General features: G+C 41.6%; 1 protein-coding gene across 1 annotated transcript; it reads left to right on the top strand.

Moving 5' to 3' along the window:
* Positions 1-3777: 3777 nt before the first annotated feature.
* On the top strand, positions 3778-14736 carry SEC22B (SEC22 homolog B, vesicle trafficking protein). Its single transcript, XM_077452569.1, has 5 exons — positions 3778-3940; positions 5174-5283; positions 6376-6536; positions 8681-8827; positions 13179-14736. Exons 1-5 carry the CDS (start codon positions 3866-3868, stop codon positions 13331-13333), a joined length of 648 nt encoding a protein of 215 aa, XP_077308695.1. The 5' UTR covers positions 3778-3865; the 3' UTR covers positions 13334-14736.
* The last annotated feature ends 6610 nt before the right edge of the window (positions 14737-21346 follow it).

Here is a 21346-nt window from a genome sequence, read left to right as displayed (position 1 = left end):
GCTCTCAATTCCAAATTTTCACTTTCATTTTCAGAGGATGGAGGTCTGCCGTGTGTTCCCGCTGTATATCCTCAGTGGAGAATACACACTGCTCCACCTCAGTCACCTGACCCATAAAGTTGTCAATGTCTCTCCTAATCAACCCCAGTTCAGTGTATACATGGTCCATTTTCTCCGTCAGGGCCGTTTTGCAGGCATTGGTAGCCTCCATGAGGGATATGTACTCCGGAGGAGCTGCAGCCTCATGACTAACCTCTTCTGTCTGAGAGGCCATAGTAGTGAGGGTTATGGTGGCGGCCTTAACCTCGGCATGCAGAAAGTTCCCTTTCTTGCTTTGATGCTGAGAGGAGCCACCCTGTCTGTATCCGGGCATGGGCGGACAAATCCGGGCACCCAGGAGCACCAGACAAGGCGGATGAGAGTCTTCCTGAACCTCGTTTACACAGGATAAGAGATCCGGACAGCGGAGCAGCTCTAAAACACGTCCGCTCCCGTCACCATCTTGGACACGCCCCCCCCAGTTTCTCTTATTATGTGACACTTTGCCATTTGAACATTCACTATTGTTGGATAATGTTTATTGCACATTGTTTATTACATCCGTTACCTAATCATTTTTAGGATAATATTTGAATCAAAAAAAGGCAAGAGTGTTTGATTGCAGCAGTTTTTTGATTTCACATACTTGCATTTGAGCGCACATTTTTGTATTGTTTAATCAGGGCTTAAAATGTGCTGTGCGCCATGCAGTGCATTGTGGGGCACTCAGCAGGCCGAAACAAATGGCCCCCAACAGCCAATGTTGAAACTGTTCGCCCAAAATTAGTAAATGCATTCATAACGCATACAAACTCAAGTGCCGGCAGATAAACGCAGATGCATTTTATACCTCATTTGAGACTGTTTACCCACCCAGGGACATGCACCTGCACAGATGTCAAATTGGGAGCAGCGGCTGTATCTGTGCAGCCACTGCATCCCAATAGACATCAATGGGACTGGCTGCACAGGGATGCATGGAGCACCTGTTCATCCCCCTGCGGGTATACATGGCCTTGCATGATATGCCCCATGTGAACGAGGCCTTATAAGTGCTTTTATGCACATCATAGTGTAAATGAGCCTATAAAGCTGCATATGTTGTTATGAAACAGTATGATTTTCACTGACAGTCCCAGATACAGGATACACTGGCAGCACATATTAGATGATGGAAAATAATTTTTTTGTAATCAGATATAAACAGTTGTCTGCCCATAAACTTGTGTAGCACTTACCCCCGAAGGAGCAGCTGAATTTTTCTGGGCTTACCGATTACCTCCACCAGCTCGTACTCGTCCTTGTCTAGGGGTTCCCAGGGTTAATGACCCGGTAACTGTAGAGACCGACACTTGAATTCCTTGTTAGGATTTTTATTTTGCGTAAAACAGTTGAAAAAACGTAGTCTCTAAGTTGGGAATAGAGGGTATAAGGATAAAGTTTAGCTCAGGTGCTTGGAACAGCTGACTTCAATAAAAGGCTCTCTCTGTACATAATCCAGGGAATAGCCACTTGCAAATGGATTCTTTAACTGTTGGATAAATCCTTGACTTTGGATCTAGCAGCCAACAAGTAATTCTAGCCTTGAAAAGTCTCTCACACAGACTTGGTTGAAAACTTAGTTGTAACCGGAAGGATAGAGGTAGGAATTTTTCTTACTGTACCAGAATCTTGCAGCCGGTCCGGCGATACCGTAAGAAATGTGGATTCAATCAATGTCCATGGCAGCTCAGCTTCCAGGCTCTTACCGAGCAGCCAGCCTTGTGTGTGGCCCTCTTACTGAAGAGTCCTCCCCTGGTTGCATGTAGAGTTGCTGGGCCTCTCCAAACAGGAGATGGCACCGGAACACCTTAGAATCCTCCTTCCAGTTACTACGCCTCGAACTAGTCAGTTCCAAGGCTCGAAAACGGATGGATCCACACCCCAGGCCATGAGGGCCCCTGGGGGCTGGTCAGGAGGACCAGGACCACGGAGTCAGCAACAACAACAACCAGAACCACGTGACTTCTGCACCTTAAGTACCCCCTCCCGGAATACACAGCGAGACCAACACCCACTGATTGGCTCTGAGAGAGAGATTGGTACCCAATGCGTCCAACCAGACTGCGTTCTAATGCCTCTCACAGGTGCGAACCCCACGTATGACCAGACAAAACCTTAATACAGCCCAGCCAAACTGATGCCAAAGCATAATTTAGAACAATTAACCCCAAAACGTAACTATAGTTTTGGTCAAAAACTAAATTTACAGACATAGTGCGTACTCATTAGGAGTACCGGCGCTACACTTACGTGATGAAAATTCTATTCAGATAGCCTGAAAAACTGACAGCCTGATCTGAACTGAAAGGCCATGTAAAAAGACTTTAAGGCTTCTTTCACACTAGCACAGCCTCAAAGTTGCACGATTTTCAGTGCGACTTTGGAACATGACTTTTGGTGTGACTTAGACTCGACTTTACACTCAATAGATCTAAGGGTTCCTTTTACAGGGGATTTCCGATCAGGTTTGCTTGTCCGTTTTACAGGCAAACCTGATCGGAATGCTCCATTCCCATACCTCCCAACGTTCTGAGTTGGGAATGAGGGACACCTATCAACAAAAGTATGCATGCATAGGACACACCCCTTGCCACACCCTCTTAAAGGAGAATTGTACAAAAATATAAGATTTGTTAAATTCCACAAGTGTTTTTTTACCACTACTATTCCTTTATTTTGGCTTTTGGAATCTACAAATGCAGCAATTTAGAAATCAGATGAAAGGTTTAGCGGTGGGAAACCCTTTTTGGTAGATAAAAAGTGCATTTTATATACATCTATATAGATCAGACCAAAATGAGGGACAAATGAGAAGGGACAGAGGGACATTGCTCCAAATCAGGGACAGTCCCTCTAAATCAGGGACAGTTGGAAGGTATGCATTCCGCCCTATGGAGAGGACGATGTCAGCTGTGACATGTGTGCTGACATCTGCCGATATCTGATCCTGTCTGAAATCCAGACGGATGGATACACTATTACAGGTGGTTAGTTTTCATCCGATCTCCATAGAGGACAGCGGGGCTTTGACAGGTCCATCTTGGCACAGTGAGCGGAGACGGACCTGTCATCCACCTGCTCAGCAGGGATCAGAGGATTAATCGCTGCTGAACAAAGCGGAGTGAAAGGACAAGTCAATGTGAAAGGACCCTAAGTCACATCAAAAGTCACACTGAAGTAGTGCAAGCACCTTTTCAAAATCGCTGTGACTTTCAGATTCACCGATCTGAAAAGGTGCCACTGAAAAGAATGGCTGCGACTTGTCATATCCAAAGTCGCATTACAAGTCGCGCTAGTGTGAATGGAGCCTTACATTTTCAAGGTATGGGCATTTATTTTTTTATTTATTTTTATCTTTCTGTAGGAATGGGTAAAGAGTACTAATGTACTTATTCCCCTTTTGTGCGACGTGTCTGCGTATTTTTGTGCGTTGCAGGATAGTGCCCATTATTTCACACATTGCCTTACACATGGTGCTATCCCTTCCTCTGGAAACCTCCAGTCATAAAGACAAATACACTATGAGGGAAATGAAGGACACTTTTGCTCTGGTGTGTAAAAAATTTAACACGGATAAAACAAAGTGGCAATGTGGACCTGAGCAGACACAGGGTTATGGTGGGGTGTTTGGGGAGTGCTTTCTCAATGCCGGAACCTTTGTGTCTCGGAATGTTTCTTCTGCTACAAGGCAGTCCGGGGACAGTAACCACCGTTACTGAGCCATGCTAGAAACACTTCCGGCCAACTCATCGCTGTATTTCTGACAGACACTTCAGTGACCAACATGGTGTTGTTAACGTTGATCGCCCGAGTGGCGGACGGGTTGCCTTTGGCAGCTTCAATGCAGGAGGACGAGCAGGTATGTAGGGAGCACCGGGCGGGGGGTTGTGGTTACACTGCCATTGGCGAGGACTTGTGGGGGGGTCCAGCTGTAGGTGACATGTCCCGCTGTGTTGGGTAGGTATCATTGGATTGCCATCATGGCAGACAGTGGGGATGCTAGTTGGCTTTAGTATGTTCAGAACTGTCCTGTACTCCTAAGAGACTGACATGAATACTTGGCACTCACTGGGACTGATCTGTGACAATTGTGCTGAGGAGACCTTCCTGTCCACACAATTAGATGTCTGTACCTCAGAATTCAAGGTAAATATGCCCTGCATGATATTTACTTTCATAAAGCACGGGTGTGACATAAACACAATACATTTTAGTATTCTTTTTCTGGAAATGCTTGTTTTCACCCCTTTTATTATTATTATTATTTTATTCCTTGTGGCATCTCAGTGTTGCTGATCTCCTGCAGGCTCTTCCGTCCACTTCCTGTCTCCATGCTCACACTCCTGTACTGGCTGCATATTATTGGGCTTCCTAAAGGTAACAATGGTAAGACGTGCCTGTTCAGGCTACGTGGACAGGACATGTTTGCCCTTGCAGTATATTTCTGGTGTCTGGGATGTCCTAGGGCTGTGTCCAGCTGCCCATAGACATGAACAGGTGAAGGTGGCTGTATGCAGCTATTGGTGTAAAGTAGCACACACGCAGACGTAATGCACCTTCGGTATGCTTCTTTACACATCTGTTGGCACATAGCAGCAGGCCTTGGACACCCAGTATGCCAGAAATATGTGGCATCTTTTACACCAAAGGACTGTAAGGTGCACATGCATGTAGCCTTACAGTCTGCATCAGAAGCCTATAGTGAGGGAAAAAAGTGGGGAACCCTCATTCAGCTGAATGGGTCATTTTTGACAATGGAGTGTGTTTAAGGTTGTCACTTCATCCCTTCAAACCTGAACACACATGAATTACACAGGTTCTGTGGCTGATTAGGTGGTAATGAAACTCATGTGGTGCCTTATCTGCATTCAATTAGCCTTAGAACCTGTGTAATGCATATGTGTTTGGGTTTAAAGGGCTAGGTGGCAACCTTATGTGTGTTCCAGTTCCTTCATTGTCCAGTCAGAAGGCTGTGTTTTTGGTTAAGCTTTGCTGATGGTTCGGTGGATGTTAGTGAGCTTGTTGTGCTGTCTGGCCGGAGTGCTTGGATCCCAAACTGGTATTTAATCATAATCTGTCTTGTTTTTGACAGTCTGGAAGAGATTTGCAGCAGTATCAGAACCAAGCAAAGCAGCTTTTTCGAAAACTTAATGAACAGTCACCGACGCGATGCACTTTAGAGTCAGGAGCCATGACATTCCAGTAAGTACATGAAAGAGACTCTTTTATGAGTTAAAGCAGCAACATGAGAACATATTGAGGAAAGGAGCCATAGCTTGAATCACAAACTGCATACTAATTCATTGTTTCAGATCTGCCCTAGATCTTCTACATCAATGGTCTCCGAACTGCGGCCCTGGGGCCGGATGTGGCCCTTTGTTTGCCTTTATCAGGCCCCTGGGACAGTATTCCTCCCACTGATCAGGGTATTATTCCTTCTACACCCACAATGGGGCATATTTCCTGTCACTGATCCCAACAATGGGGCACTACTCACTATTCTTCCCACTGACACCAATGTTGGGACACTATTTCCCCCCACCGCCACCACCGACACCAACTGCAGGGCCCTATTCTTCCCACTACCACCAATGATGGGACACTATGTCTTCCCCTAATACCAACAACAGGACAATATTCCTCCCACCAATACCAATGAAGAGACGTTCTTTACTCCCATTGATGCCCAGGCATTTTCTGCTCCCACTGGCCACAGTCCGGCCCCCTCAAAGTCTGACGAACGTTAACTGGCCCTTTGTTCAGAAAGTTTGGAGACCCCTGCACTACATAATACACAAGGTGAGCAATGAATGTCAACCAGAACCTTCTCACAAGGTGTTTTACTTCTCAGTAGTTCCCTTTATGAAATCCCAAAGACTTCCATTGCTTTGCTTGAAAATGCAGCCTCATTTGTATTCATTCTTGATATGATGCAAAGAATATTATTGCACTAACCTATATGAAAAAAGTGAACCAAGCTGCTACACACGAATGTGACAAAATTCATATACGAAGGAAAACAAATGTAGCACTACGTTTTTGTTTTCCTTGATATATTGCTGTGCTTATTGTAATGATTGGTTTACATAAATAATTTTAGAAGCAGAGCTTTAGCACATTTAGGGTGCAGTTGCCTTGAATGTCACTGAGCAGTCTGAGTGCATCAATGAAAAGGACCAAAACTGAACCCAGAGTATAAAATGAAAAATACATTTGGTAAAGGCAAAAGGCTCCATTCCAGCACTGTACTTTGCTCCATGTGGAAATTAATAATTGATATTTTGTAACCTACAGTTACCTAATTGAAAAAGGTGTTTGCTATCTCGTACTGTGTGAAATGTCATTTCCGAAGAAGCTGGCATTTGCTTATTTAGAAGATTTGTACAATGAATTTGATGAGCAGCATGGGAAGAAGGTACCAACTGTATCAAGGCCTTACTCCTTTATAGAGTTTGGTGAGTTATAAAAACGGGCATGCTATCATTGAATAAAATAACCAGATGTACAGACATATCTTTGGTATGCAAAGACATACCATTTTGGATGTATATGAAACGTTACCAGAACCTTGAATATGCTTTCCACATGTATGCAGTGCATATTTATGTGTGAAAAATTCTAAAAGGAAAACTTGAACTGCACAAGTAAAAATATGACTTGTTATTTTTTTAAATAAAAATTTTGCATAGCAATTTGCCCTGTGCAATTGTATGTACATTAATTCTGTGTGAATTGGGCAAAAAAGTGAATGCTAGTAGGCTATTTCCCCATGTTTCACAAATGTTTTTCATTGGTTCAAAAGGGAAAGTACTGCATTTGGCCACTATCTGGTGCTGCGTCATAAGAAATTCCTGTGATATGTTGTGCCATCTAGTGGCCAGATGCAACATTTTACCTTTTTAAATCATTGAAAAATATTCAACCAGCACAGGTAATAGCCTAATGACTTTTGTTTTTGTGTTTTTGCCCTATTTGCACAAAATGAGTGTACATGCACTTTAATTTGAGCATGTATATGCTACCTTTTAGATGGTGTATGTTCTAAATTAACATTCTGCTTGTGCTGCCAAGTGCATGTCTGTGAAGTCAGCCCTTGGCTGTTAGTGTGTGCTACAGTTTGTAGAAGATCCCAAGCAGATGAATGAGTGAGTAAACCTTGCTGACAATTGCAAACTGCAAGGAAAAAAATCCACACATAATGCAACTGGTGGGAACCAAATATGAAACTAGTTTATACATTCAGAGCTCCCAACACTCACATCCAGTCCAATAACTCTGTGTGTAAACATTTTGGAAAGACAGTTGTTCTAGGATTAGTCTACTGCTTTATAAACCACACAATTACATATAAACTATTGCATTTTCCATCCTATCTGATATCTTTTTTTCTTTGATTTGTACCTACTAAATACATCCACTTGATTGAATCATTTGTTCTACCATTTCAGCCTAGCAACATTCAGTTAGTTAGAATATCTAAATGACAGGGTGAATTTGATTTAAATCACTAGTAAAAAGGCTTGATTTAAATCAACTCAATTTAAATTATAATTTTTAAAGGTCAGCTGTCATCTCTGTTCGGCAGCGGCTCCTCTTCTGACCCGTTGCTGACTCGCCAACAGTCCCATTCACTTTAATGGGACGGCTGGTTTTGCTGCAGTGACACAACAAGGTGAGGAACATGGTTAGGTTAGTAAAACAGTTATATCAGTACCGATTCAATCATACAATTTGTAGTGTACATAGATTTGAAAAAAAAATGGGATAAAATAATATTCCTGAACTTTGTTTTATCTCATGGTTACTGTGAAATTGTGTGAATGCATCAATGCAGTGCATGTTATCTCAGCTTGCAGAGGTTGGATTCATTGAATGAGTTTACCAAAAATGTAAATCTTGCAGAATATATAGCCTCATGCTACATAAATCTCCATTTCATGTTGAATAAACGAAAATATTAAAGTATTGTGGATAGAAAATTTATCTTTAGAGATTTAGCTAAAAGTATTTTAGTAAAATGAATTTGATAAAAAAAAAAAAAAAACAGATAAAAAAAAAAAATCCAGAATATATATATATATATATATATATATATATATATATATATATATATATATATATATATATATATATATATATATATATATATATATATATATATATATATATATATATATATATATATATATAATTCTCTTTTTTTTTTTTTTTTTTTTTTTTTAATCCACCCTGCTAAATTAGCGTTTCATCATTTTTATTTTTATTTTTTTATTCCCCCCACCCCTGGTCAGTCCGCTAGGTGAAAGGGGGCAAAAAAACAAAACTCATTCCTCCATCCACACAAATGGAGGGGCTCTTAGGCTGCAGCTGCTTTTGGATGGAAAAATTTCCAACATGTCAATTCAACAGAAGTCAAACAGACAATTAAATTCTGTCTATTGGGGGAGCCACACACAGATCGAAATTTGGCCAGCCCAGCAGTCGATCATTGTATGGCCAGTGTTACACTACAAGTATCTAAACTAAATCTAGTCCAGGTTTTGCATTATCTTACCATAAAAATAGTATTCCGATGATTAATTGTGTTGTATTTATGTAGATAATTACATTCAGAAGACAAAAAAGTCCTATATTGATAGTCGAGCAAGAAGAAACTTGGGCTCCATTAACACTGAGTTACATGATGTGCAGAGAATCATGGTAGCAAACATTGAAGAAGTCTTATTACGTGGAGAAGCGCTTTCAGGTATGCTTATGTGAAACATCAAAAATATTGTTGGATGGTTTTGACTTTTTAATAGTTGTCCAAGTACACTTACATATGTATAAGTTTGTGATGCAGGACTTTTGATGCCCTTTCAGAAAACACACCAAAGAATGCCTTCCTAATAGAAAGTCTTTGGGACCAGGGCTAAAGCCGTGGGTAAAAGGCACAAAAACTTGGGATTGACCTGTGCAGCAGTGTGAAATCGGTCTTACAACCTTGAACCGTTCAGAGTAGGAATCATTACTCTGAATATTGTTCTTTAACCAGAATTTGATAAGCCTATTGATCTTAACTTTGCATTGCACTGAACAGTCACTTTGCACCTCTTCTGGGGTCTCCTGCCTGCATTCTTTGCTCCTCCTCTCTTCCGAGTGCCCCCATAGCAAGCCGATTGCAGCAACTACTTTGTGTATCCAGGTGGATTATTCTTTATTTTTTTCAGGACAAGTTGGGCTTTTATTTGGTAGTATTTCAAATAATTATGGCTATCTCCCTGATTTTCTTTGATGATGGGGGGGGGAAATCCCACCCCTCCTCCCGACGCCCTCCGGTGCTTTATCTGGCTTGCCCGTGTGATCGGCGAGCCGGAGCATAAAAAGGCCGCTGCTGAAAGTTGAGCATAAAGATTTCTGGTGACCCAGTCATCTCTATGACCTTCAGAGGCCCGGGCCAGCGGAAGTAAACGTTGCCGGGAACGCGGCTGTTAAGGCTGAGACCGTTTTATTTTTTATAATGGTCTTTTCAGCCTTGGGCCAAAAATGTATTTCTTTCCCAAAAAAAAAAACACATTTGAAAAATTGCTGCGCAAATAAAATACTGTATGATGTAAAAAGTTGCAACGGCCGCCATTTTATTCCCTAGAGTCTCTGCTAAAAATACAAATATAATGTTTGGGGGTTCGGAGAAATTATTTTTACATGTAGGAGGGGAGTGCCAGAATAGGCCCGGTATGGAAGTAGTTAAAAGAGAGAAAAAAATTCCCACCCAAAATATACTGACCCTGACCTTAGACCCTTACTTGACCCAATCACTAACCTAGATTAACCCTTTCATGACTAAGCCTATTTTTGGCATTTGGTGTTTACAAGTTAAAATCCATATTTTTTTGCTAGAAAATTACTTGGAACCCCCAAACATTATTATATATATTTTTTTAGCAGAGACTCTAAACAATAAAACGGCGATTGTTGCAATATTTTATGTCACATGGTATTCGCGCAGCAGTGTTTTAAACGCAACTTTTTGGGAAAAGGGACACTTTCATGAATTAAAAAACGAAACCGTAAAATTAGCCCAATTTTTTTGCATAATGTGAAATATAATGTTACGCCGAGTAAATAGATACCAAACATGTCACACTTTATAATTGTACGCACTCGTGGAATGACGCCAAACTACGGTACCTAAAAAAATCTCAATAGGTGACACTTTAAATTTTTTTTACAGTTACCAGTTTAGAGTTAGAGGAGGTCTAGTGCTAGAATTATTGCTCTCGCTCTGACAATCGCGGCAATACCTCATGTGTGATTTGAACACCAATTGCATATGCGGGCGCGACTTCTGTATGCGTTTTCTTTGCTTCGCGGGGACGGCGGATGCTTTAAAGATTTTTTTTTTTTTTTTAAATTTATTTTAAAATGAATAAATTGCTTTAAAAAAAATAAAAATAAAATTAAAAAAAAGACCCCGATCCCTCCTTTACACTTCAAAGTATTCAGATCGCCGTTTTTGGCGACTCTGAATACTGTATATATTTTTTAAATCCGGTGCCATTGGCAGCCCGGTAAACGGGAAGTGACGTCATGACGTCGCTTCCGTGTTTACTATTGGGAGACTGTAATGAAGCCACTTACGGCTTCATTCCAGTCCCTGCCCAGCAGCTGCAGGCATCGGATTGTGCATCGGTGCTCCCGATTGAGCGGAAGCACCGGTAAGAGCGGCAGGAGGGGGGGACGTCCCCTCCCGCTCCTCCGGCATAACAGCCGAGCGGCTTTTAGCCGCATAGGTTGTTATGGCTGGAAAGCCAATCGCCCGCTGTGAAAAAACGGTACCGGGATGATGCCTGCAGGTGCGGGCATCATCCCGGTATAACCCCCGGAAACCGAGTACGCACATCTGCGTACGCTCGGTGGGAAGGGGTTAAACTTTGATCTAGGTATTTTTTCTTGTTATTTTCTTTATTTTTTCCTCTCTGCAAGGAAAGAGAGATGCTTTCTCTCCAGGCACAGAGAGAGAAACACAGGGGTGGGCTTCATTGTGACTGGTCACTGTGGCTACCACAGTGATCAGGTGACCTGGAATTGGAAATTCTGGGTCCCGATTGTTAGTACGGGGCCTCGGTCTTTCGGTCCAACCCTAGTATCTTTTGCAGGGAGCACTCCATGTGGTGCACTCCCAGCACAAAGAGAGATACAGTAATACCTCGGATTGCGATCATTATCCAATAGGAGCTATTATTTTTTTTTAACTTGAAAACTAGCATGATTCAAGCCTCTGGGGTGTGCAATACTGCATTTGGCCAGATGTGCGGGGGCGCCGGTGACACTCAGAGCCGATCGGAAACACCCAAGTGCAAGTGTCTCCGAATGTCTCCAGCACACCTGAAAAGATTTAACAATTTTTGTGATCAGCGGTGAAGACTGGAGCCATGGAGTCTTGCGGTGTGGCGCCGGCACAGCTACCGCTGAGCCCAGTGAACAACATGAGTGATCCCACTACACACTTGCAATCGCGGCACACAGTTTAAGAAACACTGCTCTAGGCAATACTCTTGTATGTGATACTTTAGAAAATCAACAAATCTATTTACTACTATACAAGTTGTACTTGCAGGTCCATAGTGGAGACAGCTTGCTGAATAGGTAAACTAAATAGCCAGATTTGGGCTAAAACGTTGATACAGTAAATATGTTTGCTGTAAATGTAGAGTTTTTTTTTGGGGGGGGGGGGAATTTGCCTTAAAGTGATTGTAAAGACTTTGTTATTTAAAAAAAAAAAAAAAACATGTCATACTTGCCTCCACTGTGTGCAGCTCATTTTGGACAGAGTGGCACCAATCCTCGACTTCTGGGGTCCCCCTCGGCGGCTCCTCCCCACATCAGAAAACCCTCTAGGAGAAACGCTCTCCCAGGGGGGTTACCTTGCGGGCACGATCCCGAGTCCAGCATTTGCATCCATAGACACCAATGCTGGACTCTGCCCCGCTACTGGGCACCAACATAAAATCCATTTAAAACATTGCTATTTATGTTCTGTGTCCTTAAATGACGATATTTCTAAGTTTTTACGTACAATTGTTAGCATTGGACACTTGCACTATTAAAATTTTAAATATTTATCCACTATGGGATGGCTATTTATATTTCTATAACATAAAATCATATTATGATCTCAACTACTCCTCATTCTTCCCTTGCCTGCGCCCCCCCCCCCCCCCCCCCCGCTCTCATTTTATCTATTAAATGCTCCCACCCTCTCTGCAGCATCATAATAATTGTCCCTGTGTTCTGTAAGAGACTGCACGATTAGACCTGTATGAGCTCCGCTCCCGCCACTCAGCTGATTTGTCCTTGTCTCCTTCCTTTCTCCCCCCCCTTTCTCCCCCCCCCTCCTTTCTCCCTCGATGTCAGCTGGAGCTGTGAGCTGGAGAGCAATCGGCTGAGCGCAGAAGCGGAGCTCATACAGGTCCAATCCTGCAGGGGTGTGTGGTTGTTGTGTGTGTTTTTTTTTTTTTTTTTTTTAGACAGTTATTATAATGGTGCAGTGAGGATGGCAGCATTTAATAAAAGTGGGTTAACAATCACATTTAAAGAGCCAGTCATGTACTGTTTGCTAAAGTCTCCTTATTCTCCACACTCCAATCTCCTAATCTCCTTATTGCTGGAGATTAACGGGTCCAGCAGAGCATCATTTTTGTTGGGCTTCTATAAACTGTCCCATAAAATTGTCCTGTGATCGGTTTATACAGTTCACCCTTTTTGCAGTTCTAGCTGATTGGCTAACAAGTACAGCTGCATCAGATTTTGCGCACTCCAGTTTTAGTAAATCAACCCCATTGCATAATCCACATCACACACTTTTTACTTATTTTCTATATCATTCTTTGTTGCACAGTTAGGAATGTATTCATTGGTGTGTGTTTTATAGCCTCAGTCTCCTTTTTTATATTCCATTTTTCATTTCAGATTTACCTATTACTGTTTTGTATTTAAATTTCTAATACTAGTAGAAGATATACATTCATTTTATTTTTGTGGCCTGTCTGTACATTTCCTCTCCAATGTGTGTGCTAAATTGGATGCCTATTCATCTATTGTCTCTTATTCTGCAGCACTGGATTCAAAAGCCAGCAACTTGTCAAGTTTGTCCAAAAAATACCGCCAAGATGCAAAATACCTGAACATGCGATCCACCTATGCCAAGCTGGCGGCTGTTGTAGTGTTTGCAGTAATGCTTATTCTGTATGTCCGGTTTTGGTGGCTTTGAAATATAATGCACATCAAAGAAGGCTGTAAAGGTTAAATGTTGGACAGTTAATTGTTGCCATCATCTTTGTCTTTTTAACTGCTAAAACAGAATAATAATAGTGTGGAATCTTCAGGATCATCCAGTTTTGGATTAATGCATCTGAAAGGACTGGCTCAGAGATGGAGTTAAAATTTTCTGAATTAGAAGACCAGAAACATCGGCAATTTAAAACGTTAGCAATTTTTGTTTTTGAAATGTCAAACCTACTCACGTTTGAGAATTCTTTCCATTACAGTTCAATATAAATAACTTGATCATTTATTTAACAGCACAATCCTTTGCATGCTTAAGTTATCCTGCTAGCAAGCAACATGGTAATACTTGCCAGGAATAGTGTACTAGGTTGTCAAGAAAGAAAGAAAATAAATCCTAGCTTCTCAGAACAAGCCTAAAGCTGATACATATATTTCCTATCCCATGGCTTTTTTCATGAGAGAGATGGTAGGTTGTGTTTTTAAGAGTCAGTCTGCCTTATTTATCATAGTGGACGTAAAGTATGTGTGAACCCTTACCTTGTAAAACACCTCATTCAAATAGAGGCAAAGCGTGCGTGCGTGCGTGTGCGCGTATGTATCTATCGCATGATAAATACCCTTTTCCTTCACTTTTGCTCAGGAGAATTACACGTAAGCTGGCCATACAACTAAGTAGATTTACGGTCAAAAATTTGTATGATCATCAGTACATAGTAACTATGACTGTTGTTCTTAAGTACTTCAAAATGTTGGTTGTGTGTGGTGTGTGTTTCTTTTTTGTTTTTTTGGTTAAATAAATTCTTCTAGTATAGGGCCAGCTTTAGAAAATGCTTGCTTCTGGGCAACGGTGTATGATCGTACAGGCCTTTGTATTATGCTCAGCTTAGCATCTTTCTCCAACCCCCCCCCCCATATAATAAAAAAAGAATTATTAGGGAAAGAGTTGACTGTGTCTTGTTCAGTGTGTGCTCTAGCCTCCCTCTTGGTGTTCTTGTACTAGACCTAGTTGATTCTTCTCCAACTGAGGCAAGCATTTTATTCTGGTATTTTGCAGCACAGCTGAATGTATGTAAACACTATCCAACAGCGAGCAAGTGGTTTCTTGCTGTGAGTCCAATCAAAAATTTACTTTACAGATACTTGATAAATAAGGCTGACTAGTGTGCATAGTGTATATTCTTCACTTCTTACTGTAATTTTTAGGACCAACCAAAAAAGTAAATTGGTTTTAAATAAATGTACACAGGCATAATCAAACCTTTCATTTTTTAGCACCTGCTTGGATCTCTACAAAAAAGTTTATTGGGTAGAAAACTGCTGGGGGGATGTGTGTGGAAGATAAGCTGTTTTTAATGTAATTTAATAAATACATTTTAATAAATCTTAGTTATAGTATTCCAAATTCTAGGCAGACTCTATGTACATGTATGCATATATTTTTACTGTCTCCTCACAGGAGACCACACATAAAAGATGACCCCCGCCATCTGCCTGGACAGGACGGAAACAAAATAAACATAAAGACAACAACATCTCCCATCATGGGGCAGCATTTAACTTTCTTTTTTCTCTACTAGGTCCAAAGGAGACTCCTAGTGAAGACCTCAGGGGTCTAGCTTGGTGGAAGGGTTTCAAAGTTAGCTTGTTTGTTAATCCTGCAAGGGGCAGGCCTCCCTAGGGGAAAAAAAAACAAGATGGTGTGTGCTTGTGCTCCATTTGTTATTGCTTAGAAGTTAAAATCTGTATTTTTTGCTAGACGATTACTTGGAACCCCAAATATTATACATATTTTTTTTTTTCCAGAGACCCTAGGGAATAAATAGCGGTCTTTTGAAATTTTTGATGTCACATGGTTTTTCAAACCCAATTTAAAAAAAACAACAAAACACTTTTTAATAAATAAAAAAACAAAACATTATATATTCCACAATATTCTTGTATAATAAGAAATAGGATGTTACGCTGAGTAAATGGATACCTAACATGTCACGCTTTAAAATTGCATGTGCTCGTGGAATGGTGCCAAACTACGGTACTTAAATCTCCATAGGTGACACTTTTTCTACAGGTTAGCAGTTTAGAGTTACTAGAATTATTGCTCTCGCTCAGACGTTCATGGCAATACCTCACATGTGTGGTGCAAACACTGTTTACATACGACCTATGTATGCGACTGGGCACTTTTATAAAATAAACCTTTTTTTGTTTTTTTATTTAATTTTTTTTCATTTTTTACACTTTTTGTTTTTTAATTTTTTTTTCATTTTTTTCATTTTTTTTTGATCATTTTTATTACTATTGCAAGGAATGTAAACCTCCCTTACAATAACAGTACAGCATTACAGGTCCTATCTGGGGTTTAAAAGACCCCAAATCTCCCCCCTACTCTTGAAAGTAAAAGATAAAAGCAAAATATTATTTTATATTTTTTTTTTCTCTTTAAAAATATCTAACCACTTCAATACAGGACACTTTTTTGCTCTGTTCCTGCCCAGGCCATTTTTCAGCTTTCAGCGTAATCGCACTTTGACAATTGCGTGGCTATGCAACACTGTACCCAAATTAATTTTTAATCATTTTCTTCAAACAAATTCTTTTGGTGGTATTTATTCATTGCTGTTTGTTTATTTTTTTTGGTCTTTTTTCGTAAAAAAAAAAAAAAAAAAAAAAAAAAAAAAAGATCTTCCTTAGTTTCTGTTGGTACATTTTGTAAATGAGTAAATTTTTTCCTTTGCTAATGAGGCAACACTGATGAGGAGGCACTAATATGCCACACTGATGGGTGGTACCAGTGGGCACTGATGGACACTAAAAGCCAGCAATGACTGGCCTCAGTAATGGGCACTGATTGGTGTCACTGATGGGCACTGTTGGGGCTTTACTGTAATCAGGGCACTGATGATCAGTGCCCTGGTCTCCCCTTCGAGGAGATGCCGCTAATCGGCTCTCCTTGCCACACGCTCTGTCCGTGTGAGGAGAGCCAGTTACCATCACTTCTGCATTTATATGTGACCGGCTGTGATTGGACACAGCTGATCACATGGTTATCGGAAATAGAAGTGACGTCACTCTGGTCCTCAAAGGGAATAGAGATGAGTGGTGGCCACCTAACCTTTGCCAATTCCTATGGAAAACCCTGCCGATGCCGGATGGTTCCCGGAGCTACCGAGCTGTAACTTTAGTTCCCTGCTTCTAAAAGCGATCCTGCAGTGATGGCTTTTATGGGAAAGTTGACTGCCTGAGGGGAAAAAAAATACCAGGGTTCTGGCATCTAGCTGCAGCCATAACATCGGTATTTATCCTCAAAGTAATGATGTATATTTGCAGTTAGGCGGTCAGCAAGTTTTGAAGCTCAAACATACCCTGTTTGTAAGCGATTGTAGAGCTAGACTGTGCTGGTTTGCATCTGTCTTGGGCTATGTTCACCATTCAGCATCTGACTCGGCGGATTTGGGTGTAATATTTCTTTTAATCAGGCTCAGATAATTTTGGAAATGTACACATCCACAGTATTTTGCATAGGTATTTCTAAAAATGGAATTAAACCAAAAAATATACAGTAAACACACCAACAGTTTTCCATAGTGATTTACAATGTGAAGGCAGACAGTACAGTTACAATACAATTCAATACAGGAGGAATCGGGGCCCTGCTCATTAGAGCTTACAATCTAAAAGGGTCAAGTGATACAAAATGTAATGAGCTGTTAGGTGGAGGCAGGATAGGCCTCTCTGAAGAGAAGTTTTCAGAGGTCGTCTAAAAGTGGATAGAGTTAGAGATAGTTTGATAGATTGGGGTAGGGAATTCCAAAGGATGGGAGAGGCTTGGTAGAAGACCTGGATGCAAGCATGGGAGGTGGTGACAAGGGAAGTAGTGAGTAGGAGGTGTTGGGAGGAACAAAGAGAACGATTTGCTTGGTATTTTGACACTAGAGTACTGATGTAGCTGGAGTCAAAGTTGTGGGTGGCTTTGTAAGTTATTGATAGTATTTTGAGTTTAATTTGTTGGGTAAGTGGCAACCAATGGAGGGATTGGCAGAGAAGGGGTAGTAGATGCTTAGTGGTTTGTAAGATGGATGAGCCTGGCAGCATCATTTATGATGGTGTGAATAGGGGATAGCCTGTTTAAGACACCTTTCACACTGACAGCGGGCCGCATTAGCAGTAAAGCGCTGCTAGATTTAGGGGAGCTAGTGGGCGCTTTTACCCCCCCCCTGCTAGCGGCCAAGAAAAGGTTAAAACCACGTGAAGCTGCAGCAGTGCTATGCTGGCGGTGTAGCCATGCTGCCCATTGAATTCAATGGGCAGGAGCGGAGTATACACCGCTCCAAAAATGCTGCTAGCAGGACTTTTTTTTTTTTTTTTTTTTTACCGTGCTGCCAGCGGCATCACTCCAGTGTGAAAGTCCTCGGGGCTTTCACACTAAAGACACAGCAGCGGCTCTTTCAGGGCACTTTGCAGGAGCTATTTTTAGCACTGTAGTGCCTGAAAAGTGCCCCAGTGTGAAAGGAATCTTAGAAAGGGGTGTATTTTGGAGATGTTGAGGTGGCACGCTTTGGAAAGTGATTGGATGTGGGGCTGAATGGAGAGTTCAGAGTCCAGGATAACACATACCATCTTGGCATGGGTTGATGGTTGTGCCATTGATCTTGACAGAGAAGTCGGGGGAAGGGGCACGCAGGGGAGGAAATATGAGCTCGGTTTTAGACCGGTTAAGTTTGAGGCAGTGGTGTGACACCCAGACTGATATAATTTGACAAAGATAGGATGGGATTTTTCAAGTGCCATTTAAGTCCACCAAAAAGAAAGTATTAAAACATATATATTTTTTTTATACAAAAATGATAATCCTTAAATGTATGGATAATGTATATACAATATGTTATTACATTATCCTGAGTCCCAAGTGCACTTTTGTCTTCTACATGTTTTGCTAAATTGGCTTCTTTAGGCAGTATGCTACAGTACAACTATTTACAGCTTCCCGACCAGCCGTCATAGTTATACTGCGGCAGGTTGGCTCCCCTGGACATTCTGTCGTAGCTATACTTCTGCTCACTTTCAGACCACTAGGGGGCGTGCATGTGCCTGGCGGTCTCGATGACCTCTGGGTACCTGTGATCGCTCCGCACAGAGACAGGACAGAGATCTGTCAATGTAAACAGACGGATCTCCATGCTCTCAGGGTAGAGGAGACTGATCTGTTGTTCATACTAAGCATGAACAACAATCGGTCTCCTCACCAAGATAATCCCATCCCCCTGCACTTAGAACTCCCTAGGACACACAGTTAATCCCTTGATTGCCCCCTACTGTTAACCCCTTCCCTGCCACTGTCATTTATACAGTAATCAGTGCATTTTTATAGCACTGATTGCTGTATAAATGTCAATGGTCCAAAAAAAGTGTCTGATCTGTCCCCCACAATGTTGCATCCCACTGCCATTACTAGTAAAAAAAAAAAAAAAATTGTAATTAAAAATGCCATAAATATAGTTCCTCTTTTGTAGACGCTATACTTTTTGCACAAACCAATCAATATACCCTTAGTCCGTTTTTTTTTTTTTTTTTACCAAACATATGTAGAAGTATACATATTGGCAAAAACTGAGGCAGGAATTTGGTTTTTAAAAGCAAAATTGGGGATATTTATTAAAGCAAAAAATTATTTTTTTTTCAAAATTGTCGCTCTCTTTTGTTTATAGCGCAAAAAATAAAAATCACAGAGGTGATTGATTACCACCAAAAGAAAGCTTTATTTGTGGAGGAAAAAAGGACATCAATTTTGTTTTTGTACAAAGTCGCATACCCGTGCAATTGTCAGTTAAAACGATGCAGTGCTGAATCGCAAAAAATGGCCTGGTCATTAAGGGGGCAAATCTTCCGGGGCTGAAGTAGTTAAAGAGATATAATCATAATTGGGGAAAAAATACATACAGCAATCAGTCTATATAACGTATCGCGTTCATATCACATACCAGGGCTCCCAGAGATTGTACCCATTTAGGACCAAAGGCCAGAGACAGAGGGGAGGGACAATCCCAGATGGTCGAGGGTTACCCTAAAGTCAGGCCCCTACTGTACACCTACACCCATGCAGGGGAGCATAATGACACAAGGCAACTTAGGATCTCCAATATGAATAATAATACAGACAAGTATACTGCCAGAGCCTATGGCTTTCAAAAAAATGTGTTTAGTTAAATGGTATCCATATCACGGGGGCAACGGGGCAATTGCCCCCTCCGAGAATTGCAGATGACAATACGGCCGGTTCCACGGGTGACAGTGCGGACGGCTCGGTTGGTGAGAGGGGGAGCAGCTTAGCGGCTCAGCGCCTGAGGGCTGCTGGCCAATCAGGAAGCCAGGGGAGCAGGGAGATGACATCTCTCACTGCCCTGCATCCCTGCAGTTCCGCCCTCACTGTGCGGGAAGCTGTGCTGTGTCCCAGAGTGAAGTTAGACAGCAGAGAGTTGATGTAATCTCTCTGCTGTCTAACTTCACTCTGGGACACAGCAAAAGACCACTTTAGTAGAAAAGTGACACAGTAGGTGACAATCTGCAATGTGTGGCAAGTGACAATCCGCAATGTGTGGCAGGCGACGTGGCAAGTGACAATCCGCAATGTGTGGCAAGTGACAATCCGTAATGTGTGGCAGGGGACGTGGCAAGTGACAATCCGTAATGTGTTGCAGGTGATGTGGCAAGTGACAATCTGTAATGTGTGGCAGATGACATAGCAAGTGACAATCCACAATGTGTGGCAGGCGACGTGGCAAGTGACAATCCATAATATGTGACAATCCACAATGTGTGGCAAGTGACAGTCTGTAATGTGTGGCAGGCTACGTGGCAATCCGCAATGTGTGGCAGTAGGCGTGACAATCCGTAATATGTGGCAGGCGACGTGGCAAGTGACAATCTGTAATGTGTAGCAGGTGACGTGGCAAGTGACAATCCGCAGTGTGTGGCAGGTGATGTGGCAAGTGACGATCCACAATGTGTGGCAGGTGACGTGACAATCTGCATTTGGTGACAAGTGACGTGGCAAGTGACAATCCGCATTTGGTGGCAGGTGACATGGCAAGTGACACCCTCAGGGCTCCCACTGATTCTGCATTATGGTGAGTTGAACCATTTAATTTTATATTACAATGTAATGATAGAAATTATGTGCTTCAATCATCCTGACACCATCACAGCCATGGTGCCATAATGATTGGAGCGCCAATACCAGCCATTTCCCATATAAATTGCCGCCAAAAAAACATATTTTATAGCAATGCCCCTCCCGAGACTAGACTCTGGATCTGCCCCTGATCCATATACTCAAATTAGTGGTAGAAATGCCTGGTGTCAAGGGACACACCAAATTGGATGTGGCTAAAACATCCACTAGAATAAAGGTCCAAGTATGAATCTATAAATTATACAAAGAAGATAGTGGAAGGCTTAAAAAAAATCTACATATAGCATACACCTATTAAATGATGGTTGTGTCTCCCACTGGAGTAGCTGCATGCAGGGCCTTTTTTTTTTCAGTAGGAACCCGGGAGAACGCACTTCTGGCACCTCCAGCACTGATTTTATGCAATGGCAAGGGGGGATTTTTTCCACATTTTGTTATGTTACAACCTTATTCCAAAATTGATTCATTTTTTCCTCAAAATTCTACAAACAATACCCCATAATGACAACGTGAAAGAAGTTTGGAAATCGTTAGAAATTAAAAAAAAAATAACATGTACATAAATATTCACAGCCTTTGCCACGACACTCAAAATTGAGCTCAGGTGCATCCTGATAATCCTTGAGATGTTTCTACAACTTGATTGGAGTACACCTGTAGTAAATTCAGTTGATTGGACATGATTTGGAAAGGCACACATCTGTCTATATAAGGTCCCAAAGTTAACAGTGCATGTCAGAGCACACACCAAGCCATGAAGTCCAAGGAATTGTCTGTAGATCTCCATTACAGGATTGTATCGAGGCA

Source organism: Lithobates pipiens, unplaced genomic scaffold, assembly GCF_037356315.1.
Source record: "Lithobates pipiens isolate NorthernLeopardFrog02 unplaced genomic scaffold, aLitPip1_a1.2 Scaffold_23, whole genome shotgun sequence".
NCBI lineage: Eukaryota > Metazoa > Chordata > Amphibia > Anura > Ranidae > Lithobates > Lithobates pipiens.
This window is presented reverse-complemented; position numbering and strand designations above follow the sequence as displayed.